The 19609-nt window shown below is 39.5% G+C and overlaps 1 protein-coding gene across 2 annotated transcripts in view; it reads left to right on the top strand.

The window, feature by feature from the left end:
- SEC23A (SEC23 homolog A, COPII coat complex component) overlaps positions 1-19609 on the top strand; it is a 75329-nt gene that overhangs the window by 323 nt on the left and 55397 nt on the right. The window contains exons 2-4 of one of the 2 annotated variants that reach the window (XM_049899464.1): positions 1402-1602; positions 9987-10588; positions 16773-17014. In XM_049899464.1, coding sequence (XP_049755421.1) covers positions 16794-17014 — 221 coding nt within the window. In that variant the 5' untranslated portion in view covers positions 1402-1602; positions 9987-10588; positions 16773-16793. The remainder of the gene's footprint in view (positions 1-1401; positions 1603-9986; positions 10589-16772; positions 17015-19609) is intronic. The other variant, XM_049899465.1, reaches the window with a different exon arrangement.

Raw genomic sequence — 19609 nt, 5'->3', positions numbered from 1 at the left:
TACAACCCTGTGAAGTTTTGTAGGGTAGGGAATCGATTTAAGAGGGTTTTTTTTTTTTTTTTTAAGTACTATATCTGTGACTGTGTTCCAAAGGGGAAGAGCCGATTCCAACTTAAATTTATCCGACGCCCAATGAATGAAAAATTAATTTTCCAGAGGAATTTCTTGTGTTTGGTTACCTCAAAGATAATTTTATATTTATCTGAAATGGGTATTACTCCCACGGTTGTCATCACCCCCCCTTTTTTTTAAATTTTAGAAAGATCGTTTTGCTTAAATACGAATACTGTAGTTCAAAGGAAAAAGCTAATGCCAGTACCCAGAAATAACCGTTACTAATTTTTTTTTTTAATGTTGGGTGGTCAGAAACCCAGGTGGCGTAGTGGTTAAGCATTGGTCAGCAGTTTGAATCCACTAAGCACTCCTTGGAAACCCTACGGGGCAATTCTACTCTGCCTTATAGGGTTTCTATGAGTCGGACTATTGCAACGGGTTGTTGTTGTTGTTAGGTCGGAAACTATGGTGACTTAGTGGTTAAGTGCTTCCGCTGCTAACCAAAGGTCCGCAGTTTGAATCCACCGGCGCTCCTTGGAATCTCTGCAGGGCAGTTCCACTATGTCTTACAGGGTTGCTCTGATTTGGAATCCACTTGATGGCAGTGGTTTTTTTTTTTTTTGGTGTAATGTTATGTCGGGGCCTTGGTGGTGCAGTGGTTAAGAGCTTGGTTACGAACCCAAAGGTCGGTGTTCTATCCACCAGCTGCTCCCTGGAAACCCTATGGGGCAGTTCTACTGTGTCTTGTAAGGTCGCTATGAGTCAGAATGGACTGATCGGCACTGAGTTTAATGTTACTGTTATCTCCATTTTGCAGGTGTGCAAACGAGGCAGAAATGCATTAAGTTACTTGTCTAGGGTCAGGCTAGCAAATTGCAAGAAACAATGGAAGTATTATATCTCAGCTTTTTAAACAAACTCTGAGTGAATACAATTCACCTTTATTGTCTAAGGTTTATGTTTATTTTTAAGGTTTTTTTTTTTAAAGCAGTACATTTAGTTGGCAAGCAATTGAGTCCAAAACCAGGATGTAACTTTCTTGGCTGAAGAAAAAAGAGGACAGTCCTGATGTTAAGAGCCAAGGAATTAGCGCTTATGAGTAGTAACTAGACAGCTGGGAGACTTGGAAAGACACTGCCTGGCTGCAGTTAAACTGGGAAGTTATTTGGTTAAAAATTTTTCACTGCTTTGGGGAGAAACGAAAAGAGAAGAAATATGGATTATTATGTTCCCTCCCTCAACATTTTGGTAATAATTAAGAACAAATTTGAAAAAGTAAGCAGGGACTTCATTTCTGAATTTTCTTACAAGTGCTTTTTTTTTCTTTGGAACTGGGTAAATTATTAGCAGTTCCCCCCGTTTTTCTCAAGAAAAGAATGGATGATTACCTAACCAGCCATCCACCAATGGAACAATGCTGAACACTGGACTCCAGGCAGTGAGTACGTGGCTGAACTACATATGGATCAAGGAAGAAAGGAGAGGGATAGCAGAATGGAACAAAAGTTGTCCTGGGAAAGAATAATAAATTATTTTCCAAAAGAAGAGGTGAGTTATTATAGCATAAAAATCATTCTGAAATGTTTTGAAATTTTAATTACACAGGAATGAGCTAATTCAGTAGAGAAGAAAGTAAATTAAGTTAAAAGTTGTAAGGGTTTCTTTCTGGTACTTCAAATCTAACCTGACTCAAAATAATTATTAATAAGCTTTGGGACAGATTTTTAATATAATTAGAAATTGGAAATTGCAACTACGTATTTTTTGATTGTTTCGGTGAGTTATGGGACAGCTGAGAATAAGCTGTATCTGGTTGATTAATTTATTCTGGAAAAAAAAAATGCTTGACTTCTGGAAAGCTGAGCCTGTAAAACTATAATAACCATTTCATCTAACCTCTTTCCAGGAAGAACTATTTCTAACATACAGAACTACCTCTGGCACCCTGTTTTCAAACATTGCTAATCGGTTGTCAGTTTACATTGGAAAATTTTTGTGTTTCAATATTTCTCCCATTGGAGGTTGGCTGTAAGAGTGACATGGGGCTTCTGAGAACAGAACACTTAACAGCTGTTTATTGATCATGGTTGTTGTTGTTGTTAGGTGCTCTTGTGTTGGTTTCGACTCATAGCAGCCCTGTGTACAACAGAACGAAACATTGCCTGGTTCTGCGTCATCCTCACAAATCCTTGCTATGCTTAAGCCCATCGTTACAGCCACTGTGTCAGTCTATCTCGTTGTGGGTCTTCCTCTTTTTTGCTGACCCTTTGCTTTACCAAACATGAATGTTCTTCTCCAGGGACTGATCACTCCTAATAACATGTCCAAAGTATATAAGACCAAGTCTCACCATCCTCCCTTCTAAGAACTGTGCTGCATAGACTTTACAATGTCTGATTTTTCGAAAACAAAGAGCCAAGCCTATCTACTGACGAGTAGAAGCACTTCTGGGTGGACTCGAACCTCCAGTCTTTCGGTTAGCAGCCTAGTGCAGCAACCATTTGCACCACCCACGGACTCCTGCTCCTCAAGATACTGTCTATCAAAAATAAATTAAAAAAAACAAGGAAAATTTCACTGGTCGTGGATTAGAGAGAGGCAGTGAGGATAGATGTAGGGAGATCCATTTTCCTTTCTAGTTTTAGTACAGGCCCTCTGAGCATGAACAGCCTCCTCATCCCTCTGCCTAGGCCTGCTGTCCAGATCCACAAAGAGGGTTAGAAAGCTGACTTGATGTCAGAAAATCAAGGCAAGGTCCAGTTTAAGTATGGAAAGCAAAACAAAACAAAAACTTTACTCATCCTTTAAATTGAAAATGCAAATCTGTCTCCTTTCCTTTAAAGTGAGATTTTCCCCCTTTGTTACATGGCTTTTAATAATTCTTGTATTCTTTACAAATCTCTGATGGTGCAGTGGTTAAGAGCTCGGCTGCTAACCAAAAGGTCAGCAGTTCAAGTCCACCAGCTGCTCCTTGGAAACCCTATGGGGCAGTTCTACTCTGTCCTATAGGGTCACTATGAGTTGGAATTGACTCAACGGCAATGGGTTTGGCTTTTTTAGTTTTACAAATCAAAGAAACATAAGATAGCAAGTAGATAACCATATTTTGTTTCTTTGGGACACTGTAAATAGTTTAAGAGCAGATCAAGGGATTTCATTTGTTTAGTTTGATAAAATGATTACTTAGTAATAATTCTGGGATTGACAAGAGTGGCAGAATTAAGTATTGGAATGTAGTGCTCATGGGACCCCACCGTGGAATGGAAAAATTACTATTTGAGCAAGAGCTAGAAATAATTCTTAGTTTTGTTAGCATTTAAAGAGATAAAGACATGAAATGAAAACTCAGTGGTGTAGGGCCTCAGTCCCGTTGTTACTGAAAAAGGCTCTTGCCTCTCACTGGTCAAGAATGAGCAGGTAAGGCAGGTAGTTTTTCCACATGAGCAAAGCTTTATTGAAGAGGCTTGCAGGCAGAAAGGAGGAGAGCCTAAGCAATGCATACCCCCCCATCTCACAGAACAAAAGACAGGCCCGGGTTTTTAAAAGTTCCTGGGCGGGGGAAGATTCGTGTTTATTCATAGGCACAGACAGGGATATGTTATCTACAGTGCGGGCGCGCAGCAGTTTTCCAAGATGCCTCCTATACTGGAGGCCTCTGGGATTCGTAGCAGGACTTATCATGGGGTGTTGCGCCTGCACAGTCTCTCACTCCCTGGGTTCGATGTCCTGGCTGCTGCTGCAGCCCCCTCACTGCCCTTGGTGGAAGGTCACAAAGCGGTCACAGGTGGATGTTCTGCGGATGTCTCTGGGGCTGATTTTCTCCAGCTGCTTCTGAAAGACAACTTTAAAGAATTTTGCGGGCTATTTTCTGATATCCTGCCTCATTGTTCTGGGGAATGGCTTCGTTTCTGCACCCTGGCCCATTTCTTGTTAGTTTGTAGATTTGGGGGGCCCTGTGTTTCCTGTCTTACCCTGACCTTGGTTATGTTACTTATCCTCTCTTGTCCTCGCATTCACTTGTCATTAGACTAAATGATGGCAAAGGTCTATTTTAGTTTAGAATTCTATAACTAGGAATTATACTAAATGATCACCAAGGTCTATTTTAGTTTAGAATTCTGTAATTTTCATGTGTGAGAATTTATTAGTTAGCGTTTGCAGACGGAAGTCCTATGTTAATGGGCTTGTGATGCAGAAAATTCAAAATCAGAATTTGAGTACTGGTTTTTCTAGTGAGTACTCTAAGAATAGTTGGGCAGTGCCTTATAATGTCACTGTCTGAACAAATGGAAGAGAATCCCTGTTAGGAATCACTGCAAATGCTTCATTTATTCTAGTAAGCAGAGTAAACCAAAAAGTAGAGATGAAAGCTCCATCTAGTGGTGACCATATAAAATCCCGAGAAATGAACCTAACTAGTATTTTTTTTTTTTTATTTAGTAGGAAACCTTTGTAGCATAGTGGTTAAGTGCTGTGGCTACTAACCAGAAGATCGGCAGTTTAAGTCCACCAGGTGCTCCTTGGAAACTCTATGGGGCAGTTCTACTCTGTTCTATACAGTTGCTGTGAGTCAGAATTGATGGCAATGGGTTTTCTTTTTTTTTTAGCATATAGTACTGGCATCTCCAGTTTAGAAACATCTGTGGAATCAGAAATAGGGAGGAAAATACTGGCTGTTATGTATTAACTAGTATTTAAGGTAATTAATGACATTTAGAACACTTGCCCCCAGATTGTCCCTGGGAAAAAGAATTTGTATGTCAGATATCTTTGAGAAATGTACTTAAATCCACTATTGAATATTCACAATGAATACTAAATCTCTGGCAAGTCAAGAGACCTGTTTTACACCATTAAACTAGGTGTTCCCTGACTTTATTTGTCCACAGAACTGCTGCCTCTTTTTAATATTTCCTGGCATTTTGAGAGATGTTGGGTTGAAGAAGCAATGTTCTTAGGGGTGTTTGCTTTTAAAAAAGCTTTTAGGGGAGTTTTTTGTCAGATTTTACATTTTTATAATCAATCCATTGATACATAATAATAATGATAATGATAATAGTACTTTACAATCGCTTAGGCTTTCGTGTTCATTCATGAAGATTTAGTAAACACACACTTTGTGCCAGGATTTGCATAATATGTTGAACTGAAAACAAATATGGTAAGTGGCGTGCTGGTAAATGTTTAACAAAAAATAATCTTCGTATTCACAATTTGGTTTTCAATGCCTTGGTCCAGGCATGTCTAGAGATTAAATTAAAAAGCCAGAGAAGTATATTTTTGGAGATACTCTCCTTTTCCCTAGTTCCCAATCTTTCTTTTCTAGAAGCTCAAGAAATTTCCATTCTTTCTTTACTATTTCTCAAGCCAAAACCTTTGAACTCTCAGTATAGCAGAAAAAATAGTCTTCATTATTTGTCATCGGGGTCCAGTGGATTTTTTTTTTTTTTACAATATAGTTATACATATTTTTCCAGGTCATTACATGAATTATTTATACAAATAAGAGTAAAGGGATACAGTACTCAAAAAAGCTGCTAGAAAAAAAGAGTGAAAGGATAATGGAAAATTATTAGAAATTAAAAAATTTAAATATAGCAAATCCCGATTTTGTTCCATATTTTCCTGGTTTTGAAGATACAATGCCTGAAAGAGACAATGTTCTCTAAATACAACTAACTGCTCATTACTTATCATGCAAGAACCTGAAACATATCCATCTTATAAATAATGAATCCAGATTTCAAATACCTTGCTGCTAAAGATCCAAACCAGTTGCTGTCAAGTCAGACTACTCATGGGAATCCCGTGAGTGTCAGAGTAGTATTGTGCTCCACAGGGTTTTCAATGGCTCAGATCTTTTGGAAGTAGATTGCTTAGTTTATTGTTACTCCTGGCTCTTCTTGCATTCGTGTCATCAAAACAGAAGAACTTAAAGACTGAGGACAGGCATCTTCTTTGCTTTCTAATTGGAAAGCATTTGCAATTTTAGTTCTAGAAGTGATCGAACCAATGAGTTTATAATCTTTAGATCATCTTTGTCCTTCCAATCATCTTGTATTCACAACTGCTATCAGCATTTGTCCACTGAAGAATCATGTCAAATGAATTAAATCACACAAACATTATAAAAGAAGGAATACATAACAGGTGTTTTAGCAAAACGAGATCTTCTAGGTTCTTATTGTAAAATATTGTGATGAAGCTCTTCCTTTGAATAACTGGGATAAGAATACCACATTTCCATTTTGTCCTTAGAAATATATTGCTTACTTATCCATTCTTGACTTTGAGAAATTTATGTAGGATATAGTCAACTGACTCGATGGCAGTGGATTTGGTTTTTTTGGTTATAGTCAACTGAAGATGCAGTCTGAGATTTCACTTATATGAATAAATTCACTACCATCATTAGGGTTGGAAACCCTGGTGGCACGGTAGTTAAGTACTATATCTGCTAACCAAAAGGTTGGCAGTTGGAATCCTTCAGCCGCTCCTTGGAAACCCTATGGGGCTGTTCTACTCTGTCCTATAAGGTCACTGGGAGTTGGAATTGACTCAACGGCAATGGGTTTGATTTTTTTTTTTTTTAATTTCAGCTTGAGATACGCTGAGCGTGTTCTTCCCTTTTGATTTTCTATCTCCAGGTCTTTGCACATTTCATTATAATACTTTGTCTTCTCAAGTTGCGCTTTGAAATCTTCTGTTTAGCTCTTTTACTTCATCGTTTCTTCCTTTTGCTTTAGCTACTCTATGTTCAAGAGCAACTTCCACAGTCTCTTCTGATACCCATTTTGGGTCTTTTCTTTCTTTCCTGTCTTTTTAATGGCCTCTTGCATTCTTCATGTATGATGTCCTTGATGTCATTCCATAGCTCATTTGGTCTTTGGTCAGTGTTCAGTGTGTCAAATCTATTCTTGAAATGATCTCCAGATTCAGATGGAACGTACTCAGTGTTGTACTTGGGCTCTCATGGACTTGGTTTTAATTTTCTTCAACTTCAACTTGAACTTGCATATGAGCAATTGATGGCCTGTTCCACGGTCAGCCCCTGGCCTTGTTCTGACTGATGATACGGAGCTTTTCCATTGTCTCTTTCCACAGATATAGTAGATTCTATTCTTGTGTATTCCATCTGGCGAGGTTCCTGTGTATAGTTGCCGTTTATGTTGTTGAGAAAAGCTATTTGCAATGAAGAACTTGTTGGTCTTGCAGAATTCTGTCATGCTATCTCCAACATTGTGTCTATCACCAAGGCTGTATTTTCCAATGATCCTTCGTTTCCAACTTTCTCATTCCAGTTGCCACTAATTATTAGTGCATCTTGATTGCGTGTTTGCTCAATTTCAGACTGCAGGAGTCAGTAAAAGTCTTTTATCTCTTTATCTTTGGCCTTAGTGGTTGGTGTGTAAATTTGAATAATAGTCATATTAACTGGTCTTCCTTGTAGGCATATAGATATTATCCTATCACTGACAGCTTTGTACTTCAGGGTAGATCTCGAAATGTTATCTTTGATGATGAATGCCATGCCATTCTTTATCAATTTGTCATTCCTAGCATAGTAGACCATATGATTGTCTGATTCAAAATGGCCACTCATTTGTCATTTTGTCATACTGTGGGGGCTTAAGTATTGCTGTGATGCTTGAAGCTATGTCACCAGCATTCAAATATCAGTAGGGTCACCCATGGTGGACAAGTTTTAGCTGAGCTTCCAGATAAAACAGACTAAGAAGAAGGACCTGTCAGTTTACTTCTGAAAAGAATTAGCCAGTGAAAACCTTACGAATAGCAGTGGAACAGTGTCTGATAAGTGCCAGAAAATGAGCCCCTCAGGTCATAAGGCACTCAAAATTCTACTGGGGAAGAGCTGCCTCCTCAAAGTAGAGTCGACCTTAATGATGTGGATGGAGTCAAGCTTTCAGGACCTTCATTTGCTGATGTGGCACGACTCAAAATGAGAAGAAGCAGCAGTAAATGCCCATTAATAATAGGAATGTGGAATGTATGCAGTGTGAATCTAGGAAAATGACCCATATGGGAATTGCAAATAGAGTGACTGTTATTCTGTTATTTAAAAAGTATGTTTTCTGTTTGTTATTTGGAAGACCTCTGAGAAGAATAAAAGTTACGAAATAATCCTTATAGTTACGCTGCTCCAAAAAGAAACTAAAAAACTAAAATTGGGCCCAATAGATCCTGATGGTGTATTTGAGTGTTAAAATCTGAAACTCATTCACCATAAGGCAAATAACCAAAACCAAACCAGTTGCCATCCAATGGATTCTGACTCATGGCAACTCCATTTGTTGCAGAATAGAACTGCACTCCATAGCGTTTTTAAGGTTGTGACCTTTTGGAAGCAGGTCGCCAAGTCTTTTTTCCAAGGTGCCTTTGGGTGGGTTTGAACTGCCAACCTTTGGTTAGTAGTCAAGCACTTAAATGTTTGCACTACCCAGGGATTCCTAAAGTATATAAAACCCATTGCCGTTGAGTTGATTCCAACTCATAGCGACCCTAAATGACAGAGTAGAACTGCCCCATAGGGTTTCCAAGGAGCGCCTGGTGGATATAAACTGCCAGCCTTTTGGTTAGCAGCCGTAGCTCTTAACCACTATGCCAACAGGGTTTCCAAACTATATAAAGACAGATACAAATGAATTTATTACCCATCCTAACATTTATTTCATTGTAATTGGGAATAAAAGCTTTTGTTCCTCTGATAACAAAGAAATTAAGACTTTTTTAAATTTCATCGAGCTGGCTTTTTGGGATCCATGAAATGAATGAAATTACTGATCTGTTGCCATCAAGTCGATTCTGACTCATAGTGACCCTATAGGACAGAGTAGAACTGCCCCAGAGGGTTTCCCAGGAGCCACTGATGGGTTCGAACTGCTGACCTGGTTAGCAAAATTACCAAAGGAGAACTATATTTTGGTTTATTCCCTGCTGAATTCCAGGATCCCCATGGATCCTCTGATCTATTTCGATTTACCCTACTCATTCCTGGATCTTTTTCTTTTTGAATGTCCTTCTTTTACATTTCTATCATTGCCCGTAGCTGTTACTTTTCTGTCAAGTATCCTCATTAACCTACCACCCTAAACTCACCTTATTTGCAAGCTTACTCTGAAATTTGGCTTTTGGTTCATATTCACTGTTCAGGATTGTATTAAAAATACACAAGCAAGCTCACCGTCTTCCGCAACAACCTTAGCAAACACAGAAGACACGTTGCCGCCATTGAGTTGATTCCGACTCTTAGAGACCCTGTAGGGCAGGGGAAAACTGCCCCATAGGGTTTCCAAGGAGTGCCAGGTGGATTCAAACTGCCGACCTTTTTGTTAACAGCCGTAGTTAGTTCTTAACCACTATGCCACCAGGGTTTCCATTCACAGAATAGGAAGGGATATATATGTTTGGTTTGTTTGCCCATCTTTCTCAAGAATGTCAGCTTTGGAAAACAGAGGTTTTATCTTTTTTTCCTATTTAATAAAATGCTTACAGGGCGAAGGTTTGCCAGATTTTAGATGTCATCACATTTGGAATTAGTTCCGTTAGGTCTGTGAAGGATGGGGTTATTGAGACCGCCAAGTTAGAATTTCTTTCCAACTACTGTCCCATTTTGCCCAGCTCTGTTCTTGGGAAAGAGAAGCAGCAAATGCCTTAAGATTAATCAGCCAGAGCCTGTTCAGTGTGTACTTGGCGCGCGGAGGGGTGGGGAGCGGGGATGGGGCGGCAGAGAGGCGATGTAGGAGGAAAGAGGTAGAATACATACGTAGTATGTAAACTCTTCGAGGTCAGGGATTTTGTTTGGCCTGATTGTCATATTCCTAGCATCTCAGCTGTGTCCTGTACATAGTACGTGTTCAGTAAATATTTGTTGGGTTAAGTAAAAGAACAAACTTTTCACTTTGTTTTATTAGGGGAGACGTCGGTGGTTCTCAAAATTACTAAGCACCCAGAGGAGAGGATGTGCTAGAGGACGTCTCCATTTTCTCTCGGCGAGTTGAGTCTGAGCGGCAACAACAGGAGCAGTTCACTACCCTCTCTGCGGCCCGCAGGGAGCGGTATCCACCTCCCCACGCCCCAGCCCCGCCTCGGTGCCCCAGCCCCGCCTCGGTTCCCCTGCTCCGGTTCTCCCTTCACTTCTTCCAGTCGGGTCGTTCCGGCCCTCCCTCTTCGTCCCCGCCCCTCTTCCCCCGGCTCAGTCCCGTTTCTTCCCGACCCCGCCCCACCTGGTCTCCCTGTCCCTCCCTCTCCGTCCGGGTCCCGTCAGCTTCTCCCCAGCTCCCGTCGCCCCGCCCCCTAGGCCAGTCCCCGCCCCTCGCCTCTTGCCCCGCCCCCTCCCCTTGACGTGGCAGAGGCCGCACCAGCCATGTTGGCTGGGCTGAAGCCTGCCTGGAGGCCGGGGGCGGGGCGGCGCCGGCGGTGATTACGGTGCCACGGCTACTTCAGCTCGGCGGAGGGGACTGATTTAGCAAGGCGGAGCCTGCGACAGGCGAAGATTCTGTAGAGGGGCACTGTGGTAAGGACCGACTTCAGGACGGCCTCCTCTACCCGCCGTGGGGGCCGCGGGCCCTCAGTGGGAAGCGGGGGAGGGGCGGCCGTGCGGCGACTGCTGGCCAGCGGGCAGGGGTCTTGGGCTTGATCACCGCTCTGCCCTGTCGTTGCCGAGTCGTTGCCGAGGGGCAGGTGGGGCTGTGGCTGGGCCTGGTGGGGAAGCGTTTACCCCCGTACCCTGCCACCCTCTGCCTCGTTCTTCCGGAGCGTGGGGGCCCGACCGCTTCGTCCAGCACCCCTAGATAAGATGCCAAAGACGAGATTCTGGTGAAAAACTGCAGTTCAGGTGTCTGCCCAGGGCCCCCACTCCTGCGTCCCGGGCGACCCCCCCGCCCCACCTCAGTCCATCATCGCTTTTAGACCCTTAGACTTCTGGGTGCATACCTTACCTGATCTGAAGTGACGTAGACTTTGAACCGAGCTGACTTAGTCATCCGTAGTTTGGCCTTGGGAGTCACAGGAGAGGAGGAGAAAAGTGCTAGGGAAAGCTAACGCTTTGGATCTGGACTACATACAGAATTTGGTTTTCAAATTGGGCCAGTCTCAAACTGTTTGGCTTCATTCTGCTGTGGTGTTCATCCGTTTTGGTGGGAAAGATGCTACCTGAGGAAAAGTCATAGTAAATCTACCTGTAATCAATCACGGGAGTGGGATGTTGAATTCACATTTCACTTGTATTTCCTCAACTTCTCCTCTCTCCACCTCCCAGAGGCATAGAACTAGCCAAGTTGACTTGGTTAAAAAAAAGTTTTATATTTAAATACTGATTTAAATATAAATGCTTGTTTAAGTTTTTCTTCTCTGGCCTTCCCCAGTAGTCTGAACACTTCATAAGTCGAACCTTTTAAATTGACCCATAGAATTGTAGAGTAGGAAGGGACCTTGAAGTTTTCTAGTTCAAACCCCTCATTTTACTGACGAAAAAATTGAGGATCAGAAAGGTTAAATGATTTATACAAGATCATAAGTCAGTGGAAATAGTTGAAGATGCTTCGTTGAGGATTTTAAAACAAAGTAGGAGAGGCACATTTAATTACCTACTAACAGATGCATCTAATTGGCAGGAACTCAAGTTTTACTTGCAACTTAGAACCATGGGGTGCTTTTCAATTAGGTATCTATAAAAACGTTAAAATTGGAATATTGAAAAACCATATCATAAAGCCTTTTAAAATACTATGGCAAGTAATTGATACACTAGGTCAAAGTTACACAATGCCAGTAATTCTGCCAGAAAAATTATTTAAATTTTTTAACTAATGAGTATAAATTGTGCTGAAAAGTGGGACATTTCTTTAGAATTCTGTTTTATTTTATGGTTTGTACCACCCTTTTTTTATTTTAAGTTACTAGTAGTATGCGGTCCCTCTGGCACAGTGGTTGAGAGCTGTGGCTGCCAATCAAAAGATCAGCGGTTTGAATCCACCAGCCTCTCCTTGGAAACGCTGTTGGGCAGTTCTGCTCTGCCCTGTAGGGTCGTTATGAGTCTGAATCGACTCTATGGCAACGGGATAGTATGTTAAGTCTGCATCCTAACCTAGTGTGTGGTAATGTTTGTTTGGTTTTTATAGTTTTATGCAAACATGTTAATATGGGGGAGAGAGCTTGCCAAATAACGCTGTGAGAAACTAGTTAGTAACAGAACTTTATTTCAGATGTGCCATTGTACATGGGACTAAGCCTGGCAAATTTTATAATACAATTAGTGATTTTAAGATTGCACAATTCCTACCTTGTAAAGGTGAGGGAATTCAGAAGTGTTGTGCATGGTTATGTCATTGGGCCAATTAAGAAACAGGTGGGACTCTTCAAAATCCTGCTGGAAAGTGACAATGTAATAAATACATCGGATGTGATTTAGCAAGCGAATATGATCTTAGAGCAGAGAGGAAGACAGGAAAAAGAGTGAGGAAGAAGGTGGGGAATTGTGCTCAAATATTTCTCAGGTGGCAACCCTAGTGGCTTAGCGGGGTTGAGTGCTACGGCTGCTAACCAAGGGGTCAGTAGTTCACATCCACCAGGTGCTCCTTGGGAACTGTATGGGGCAGTTCTGCTCTGTCCAGTGCGGTTGCTATAGGGTCGCTATGAGTCGGAATCGACTCGATGGTGGGTTCAGTATCTCTCAGGTGGTATTTATTGTGTTAATAAAAAGTAAGGATGGGGAATTAAAATTCAGCTTCTCACCTCTCCTAGATACTGAAACCTGGCTGTTGCCTGTGTGTGAATGTCTTCATCCTAAGTCTCATATGTGTCTTTTTCAATTAGGTTCCCTGAGAGAATTAAGTCCTAATGTCTTAAGGCAGCAGTTCTTAGGACCCCTTTATAATTTTAAACATTTTTGAGGATCCAAAGAGCAATTGTTTATATGGGTTATGTCTTTTGATATTTACCATATTAGAAATTAAAACTGAGAAACTGGGAAATTAAAAAAAATTATTAATTTGTTAAAAATAACAGTGTTAAAAAACAAATTTTCTTATGAAAAATACTATATTGTCCAAAATAATGAGAAGAATGGTATTGTTTTCAAAATTTCTTTATTGACTGGCTTAATAGAAGACAGATGGATTTTCATATTGGTTTCTCCATTCCATCTATTAGTATAATTGTTTTGGTTGAAGTATATGAAGAAAATCCAACCTTACATAGATACGTTGTGAAAGGGAGAGACATTTTAATAGCTTTTTCAGATATTTTTGTATATTCTTCTTTGTTACTATACCAAAACTCCAGAGAGTTTTAATTAAGAAATTAAAGGTTAATTGCAGTGTGGAATCTGGAACCTTATCAATGAACTTTTTGTACTCTGTCACATTAAAACTCATTGGTCTGTCCTGCACTTTGAATGGATCTTTTGCATCGTGACATGATCATTTGGGAAATATTTGACTGAGAAATGTTTATCTTTCTTAAATGTTGACGCATTTGATTGTATGATATAAAAAAAATTACGTTCATTAATACCACCGCTGATCTCATCAGAAAAATCTTCACGTAGTACAGAGCTGTCAAGCTCATGGTAATGGATACAGGTTTTCAGAATTTTAATTTTTATTTCAAAGCTCAAATCTTACATTGGTGACAGGTGTTGTTAGTTGTTCTCCATGAAGTAAAGTGACAGGCCCGGCCTGCTTTGTCCATTTTTGAGAAAATGTCTGCCACACACTTAAGTACTAGTTATGTATCATTCTTAGGAGAATTGAGAAAATAGTCACTCAAAACATTTTTCGTGGTTTGTGGTTTAGATGAAGAAGCCTAATTGGTCTAGTATGTGGTAGTAGATATGTTAATGCTTTTGGTGATGCATCAAAAAGATGCATTTTAGATTGTAGGTGCAGTTAATAGCCAGAAAGCTTCATTTGCTTTTTGTATGCTCTGTAGAAATAATGGGAAAGATGACATAATCCTAGAATTTATATTCACATCTGTAGCATGGAAGCTGTTGCTAGAAACTGGATTTCTTTCCCAGACAAATTTCTCCCCTTACTGCTTCTTGTGTTAGAACTGAGGTTACTTTCTGCTAACTCCTGCCTGTCTCAGGCCCTTGTTTTGTCATTATCCCTCAGTAGCCGCTCCTTCAAAGCTCATGCCATTCTTTTAAAGTTGTTTCCTGTATTAACCTTCAGGATAGCCTTTCACAACACATTTAGTCTTAGCTTAGGATTCTTCTACCCTTTGTTGACTTTTAAAAAATCCATGATCTCTTGTGATTAGCATAAAATTCTCTTTTTAAGAAATGCAGCGCTTTTTTTTCTTAATTCTCTTAAAGAAGAGAAAGACCTTCTTAGCTGTCTGAGATACTTGGATTTGTTAAGCGTCACTTTCTGTATTTTTTATTATTGGAATCTATTCAAGAATTTTTTTAAATTAAAATGTTACTGTATCTAACATGGTTTTTTTTTTCCCCCAAATAAGTACCTTTCCTTCCCTAGCATTTTAGAATCAGCCCCTCCTCCCACATCATTCTGAGCAACTACAACATCCATGTTGGCTTTTCTTGCTCCCTAGTTTCATAATTCTTCTATTCATTTAGCTTGATATCCTTCATCTCTCTGCCTTCTCTGTTACAAATCCTTGGCCAGCCACATAGCACTTGAAACTCTTTATCCTCCCAGACCTTTAAATTCTGCAATTTCTTTCCATGATGAAGCACTGCTACAGCTTGAGAGCATGAGATAGAACTATTGACTAGGGGGGAAAGCTGGCATCCCAGACAAGCTGTTAGAGAGGAACAAAGTGGAATGTCTCTTGGTACTGGCCCCTCCACAGAGTGGTGTCCTCCTCGTGCTGGTAAAAACCAAACCAAACCCATTGCTGTCGAGTCCATTCTGACATATAGTGACCGTATAGTACAGAGTAGAGCTGCCCCATAGGGCTTTAAAGGCTGTAAATTTTTAAATCTTTCCCCTCTGGAGTGGCCGATAGGTTCGTACTGCCAACCCTTTGATGAGTAGCCAAGTGCTTTAACCACTGTGCAGCCAAGGCTCCCTCCCTTCTGCTGATAGTGAGCTGAAATTATTACACTGAAATGATGTACCTTGAATTAGAGTTTAAAATGCTCTCAAAAATTATAATGTTAAAAATATCCTAAATTAAGTTTCTGCAGTAGAGGTTGAATGATTATACAAATCACAAGGAATACCATTTCTCAAACATTTTATTTACTGTATTGTGCCACAAATATCCTGTATTTGCACAGCTTTTTATTTTGAAATAATTTTGTATTCACAGAAATATTGGAAAAATAGTACAGAGTTCTCTTGTATACCTTTAGGAAAATCTTTTTGTTATGTACCATTAAACATTCTTTTCTAGAAGTCTTAGTATAAACCTGTCATTTTCTGAATAAAACTATAAGGGCTTTTATAATTTTATGTTTTTGATAATGTGTTTACTAGAATAATGTCACTTACAAGGCTAATATGAGAAACATAGGATCAAAGTTTTTTCCTTTTTCTCCTGTAGGTCCTTAATAGAATCCTTATTATTCTTTGTTATGATTTGCCAGAGCGAATAATGAAAAATAAAATTCACAGTTTTTAAATTTTATTTTTGATGAAAATATACATAACAAGATGTACACCCATTCACCATTTTCTACGTGTATAGTTCAGTGACATTGGTTACATTCTTCGGATTGTGTCACTGTACTCACTGTCTCTACCTGTATTGTTTTACCATCGTTAACTTAGACTCTCTGTTTCCTAAACTTCTCTGTTTTAGAGTTACTGTTGTGATCTTATATAGATAATTCTTTAAAAGAGTAGTGTTCAAGGCAAACATTCTTTACTAGTTGAGCTAAATTGTTGCTGAGTTTAAGGATGACTCCATAGTACAGTTTCAGTTCAAGACTTGAAGATTATCTCAGGGCAGTAGATTCGAGGGTTCCTGCAGTGACAGTGGATCCACTAAGTCTAGTTTCTATAAGAATTTGAAATTTTGTTCCACATTTTCCTCCCTTTGATCAGGAACCATCTATTGGGTTCTTGATCAAAATGTTCAGTAATGGTAGGCGGCACCATTCCGTTCTGGTCTCATGGCAGTGGAGGTAGTAGTTTATGGAGGCAATTAGACCTACAGTTCATTTCCTTCTCCATTTCCTAGGTCTCTGTCTTCAGCTATCCCAGGTAAATAGAGACCATTTATTGTATCTTCTGTGGCAGTCAGAAGCTTTTAAGACTGCAGGTGCTACTTACTGAACTAGGAGGCAGAACAGAGACTTTAAAAACAGCATTAGGTCAGTTGACTGGACAGACCCTTGAAACCATGACCGCAGGCCTTCCTTCGAACCAAGAAAACTCATCCCACTAGGTATTTAGCTGTACCTAAGTAGTAATAAAAACGGCTGTCTCTCATTTATCATTATTGTTATTTTTGACTGCTGTAATTGTAAAATTATATTTAACAGTATATTTGCCATTACGCCTTTTAAGAATAAAATATTTCTTATTGGGTCTTATGGACCTTGGGTTCTGAAGAGTCATTAAATATGTTGTAAGCAGGGTTATTGCTTACTAATTATTGCTGGGATAAACATTTTTATTTCATCCTGATTTCTAATGGGTTAATATTGCTGAAAATGGGGAAAACATTGAATTTTCTTAACAGACTTCTGGATTTTTTATTAATAACTTTTTATTTTGTTACAGAAATAAGAAACAAGCTTTACAATGACAACCTATTTGGAATTTATCCAACAAAACGAAGAACGAGATGGGGTCCGATTTAGTTGGAATGTTTGGCCATCAAGTCGACTAGAAGCTACAAGAATGGTTGTCCCAGTGGCAGCCCTATTTACACCACTGAAGGAGAGACCTGATTTACCTCCTATTCAATATGAGCCTGTTCTCTGTAGTAGGACCACTTGCCGTGCAGTTTTGAATCCTTTGTGGTAATTAAAAAATATGGAAAAAAGCTAATATGGTGATATAAATTTAAAAAATGTAGTTTCTTGCTTATGTAAAAATGCCTGTTTTTGTTTATAGTTTTTTTTTTTTTTCAAATTAGACTAGTCAAAGAAATCCAAAGAACTGTAAAATTTTAGGATCGTTTTAGTACACTGAGTTAATAATGAGTAAAAAAAGACCAAGGGTAAAAGTGCCACTATAAAAACTGTTAGATCCTATCAATTTTCTCTGAATACTAGTGCTGGCTGTGTAGTGGCCCAGCTGTGTCATTAGAAAAGTCATAATCAAGTGGCATGGTGTTTGCTGAAAAATGTTACAGTTTCCTTTTGCTTAAGCCAAAATCTCAGGAATAATCTTTTAATCCTCTTTCCATTCATCCTCCTCATACCTGGTCCACTGGCATATCCAGCCCTTTCTATCTCCAGAACTTTACCAATTCTCTGTTACTCAATCTCGGCTACTACCACTGAGATTCCAGATACTGCCTTCTTTTTCCTGGACAATTTCACCATCTTCCTAACTGGTTTTCCTCCTTCTATTCTTGCTTTTCAGCAATCTGCTTTCTACCAGCAGATAGAGTTTTTGTTTTTTTTTTTTTTGAATAATAATTTATCTATTTTTGCTGGCAGTATATGTAACCAAATATGTATCAGTTCACAGTCTACACGAACAGTTCAGTAACATTGGTTACATCATATTGTGTCACCATTTTATCTCTGCCCATATTGTTTTATCACCATTAATTTAGGCTCCCTGCCCCTCAAAGTACTCAAGTGTGCTTTAGATGAACTGTTGTCAGTTTACACTCATATATAATTCTTTATAAGAGTACTAGAGGCAAACATTCTTTATTAATCGGGATAAACTGTCGTTTAGCTTAATGATGGCTTCGTGGGATAGTTTTGGTTCAAGGTTTAAAGGTTATTTCCAGGTATTAGAGGTTTCCCAGTCTCAGTGGATTTAGCAAGCCTGGTTTCCATATGAGTTTGAAGTTCTGTTCCGTGCTGGTCTTTCTTTTGATCAGGATCCAACTATTGAGTCCTTGATCAAAACGCCCAGTAATGGTAGCAGGGCATCATCCATTTCTTCTGATCACGTGGTAATGAAGGTAATAGTTTACGGAGGCAGTTAAACCTGTGGTCCATCTCTGTCTCTGATTCTTGGGTCTTCTTTTTCCTCTCTTGTTCCAGGCAAATAGAAACGAATTGTTGTATCTTGTGTGGCCAGTCACAAGCTTTTAAGACCCCAGGTGCTACTCCTTGATCTGAGCGTTAAAACAGAAACTCTTTGAACAATGTTAGGCCAGTTGAGTGGATGAACCCACAAAGCCATGACTCTAAATCTTCAAACCAAGAAAACTAATCCCATGAAATGTTTAATTTAAAAAGTATATTTTTAAATTTTATTTTATTATTTTGTCTGTTGTAGTTGTAAAATTATATAAGATACTTTATTTGCCATTTCACCCTTTTTTTCCCCCAATGTAAGTACAGCTTAATGTAACAACTGCATTAGTCTGATTGTATAACTATTGCTCTGAACCAAAAAACCAAACCCATTGCCGTCAAGTCAATCCTGACTCATAGTGACCCCATGGGACAGAGTAGAACTGCCCCACAGGGTTTCCAAGGCTGAAGTCTTTATGGAAGCTGACAGGCACATCTTTCATGTGGAACAGCTGAGTGCTTAACCACAATGGCTCGTCCATTGTCCTTAGTTGATACCAGGGCTCCTTGTCCATTGCCCTTTGTTGATGCTGAATTTCCCATAACCACAGACAAAAACTCACTACTTCTTAGTGAGTAGTTTCCCCTCCCCGGCCCTATAACCACTGGTAACCATTGGTCTCTATATAATTACCTGCTCTTATCATTTCATATAAGTGAGATCATAAAATATTTCCTTTTGTGATTGTCATATTTCGCTCAGAGTGACGTCTTCAAGGTTCATCCATGTTTTAGCATGTAACAGGACTTCATCTTTAAGGCTGAGTAGTATTCCATTGTATGTATGTACCACACTTTGTTTATCAGTTCATCTGTTGATGGGCACTTGACTTGTTTCAACCTTTTTGCTGTTGTGAATAATGCCGCAGTGAACATTGATATACGTTTGTTCGTGTCATTGCTTTTAGGTCGCTAGGGTATTATACATAGGAGTATGCAGATAGAGTTTTAAGAATGGAAATCAGAATATTAAAATTCTCCAATAGCTTCCTATTATACTTGGAATGAAAACTCCAAACCCCTTGTCAAGACCTGTGAAAACCCTTCATGATCTAGCCTCTATCTATATTTCCGCCTTCATCTTGTATCATTTTCTTTATTCCCATCTACCTTACACCTTAACCATAGTGCCCTCTTTCCAATCCTTGAACATACCAGATTTAGTCCTACCTTGAAACTTGTGTGGTAGCTATACATTCTGCCTGAATTGCTCTGACCTCATATTTTCCTCTGACTGGTTCCTTCTCATTCAAGTCATTCTTCCTCTGATTTAAGGAGGCCTGCCATTAAAGTAGCCCTCCTAAATATATTCTCGCATCCTGGTTTGTTTTCTTCCATCTTTATTATCACTGT

This window comes from Elephas maximus, chromosome 10, assembly GCF_024166365.1.
Source record: "Elephas maximus indicus isolate mEleMax1 chromosome 10, mEleMax1 primary haplotype, whole genome shotgun sequence".
NCBI classification, from domain to species: domain Eukaryota; kingdom Metazoa; phylum Chordata; class Mammalia; order Proboscidea; family Elephantidae; genus Elephas; species Elephas maximus.
The sequence above is the reverse complement of the archived record's forward strand: the minus strand, read 5'-3'. Positions and strand labels throughout refer to the sequence as shown.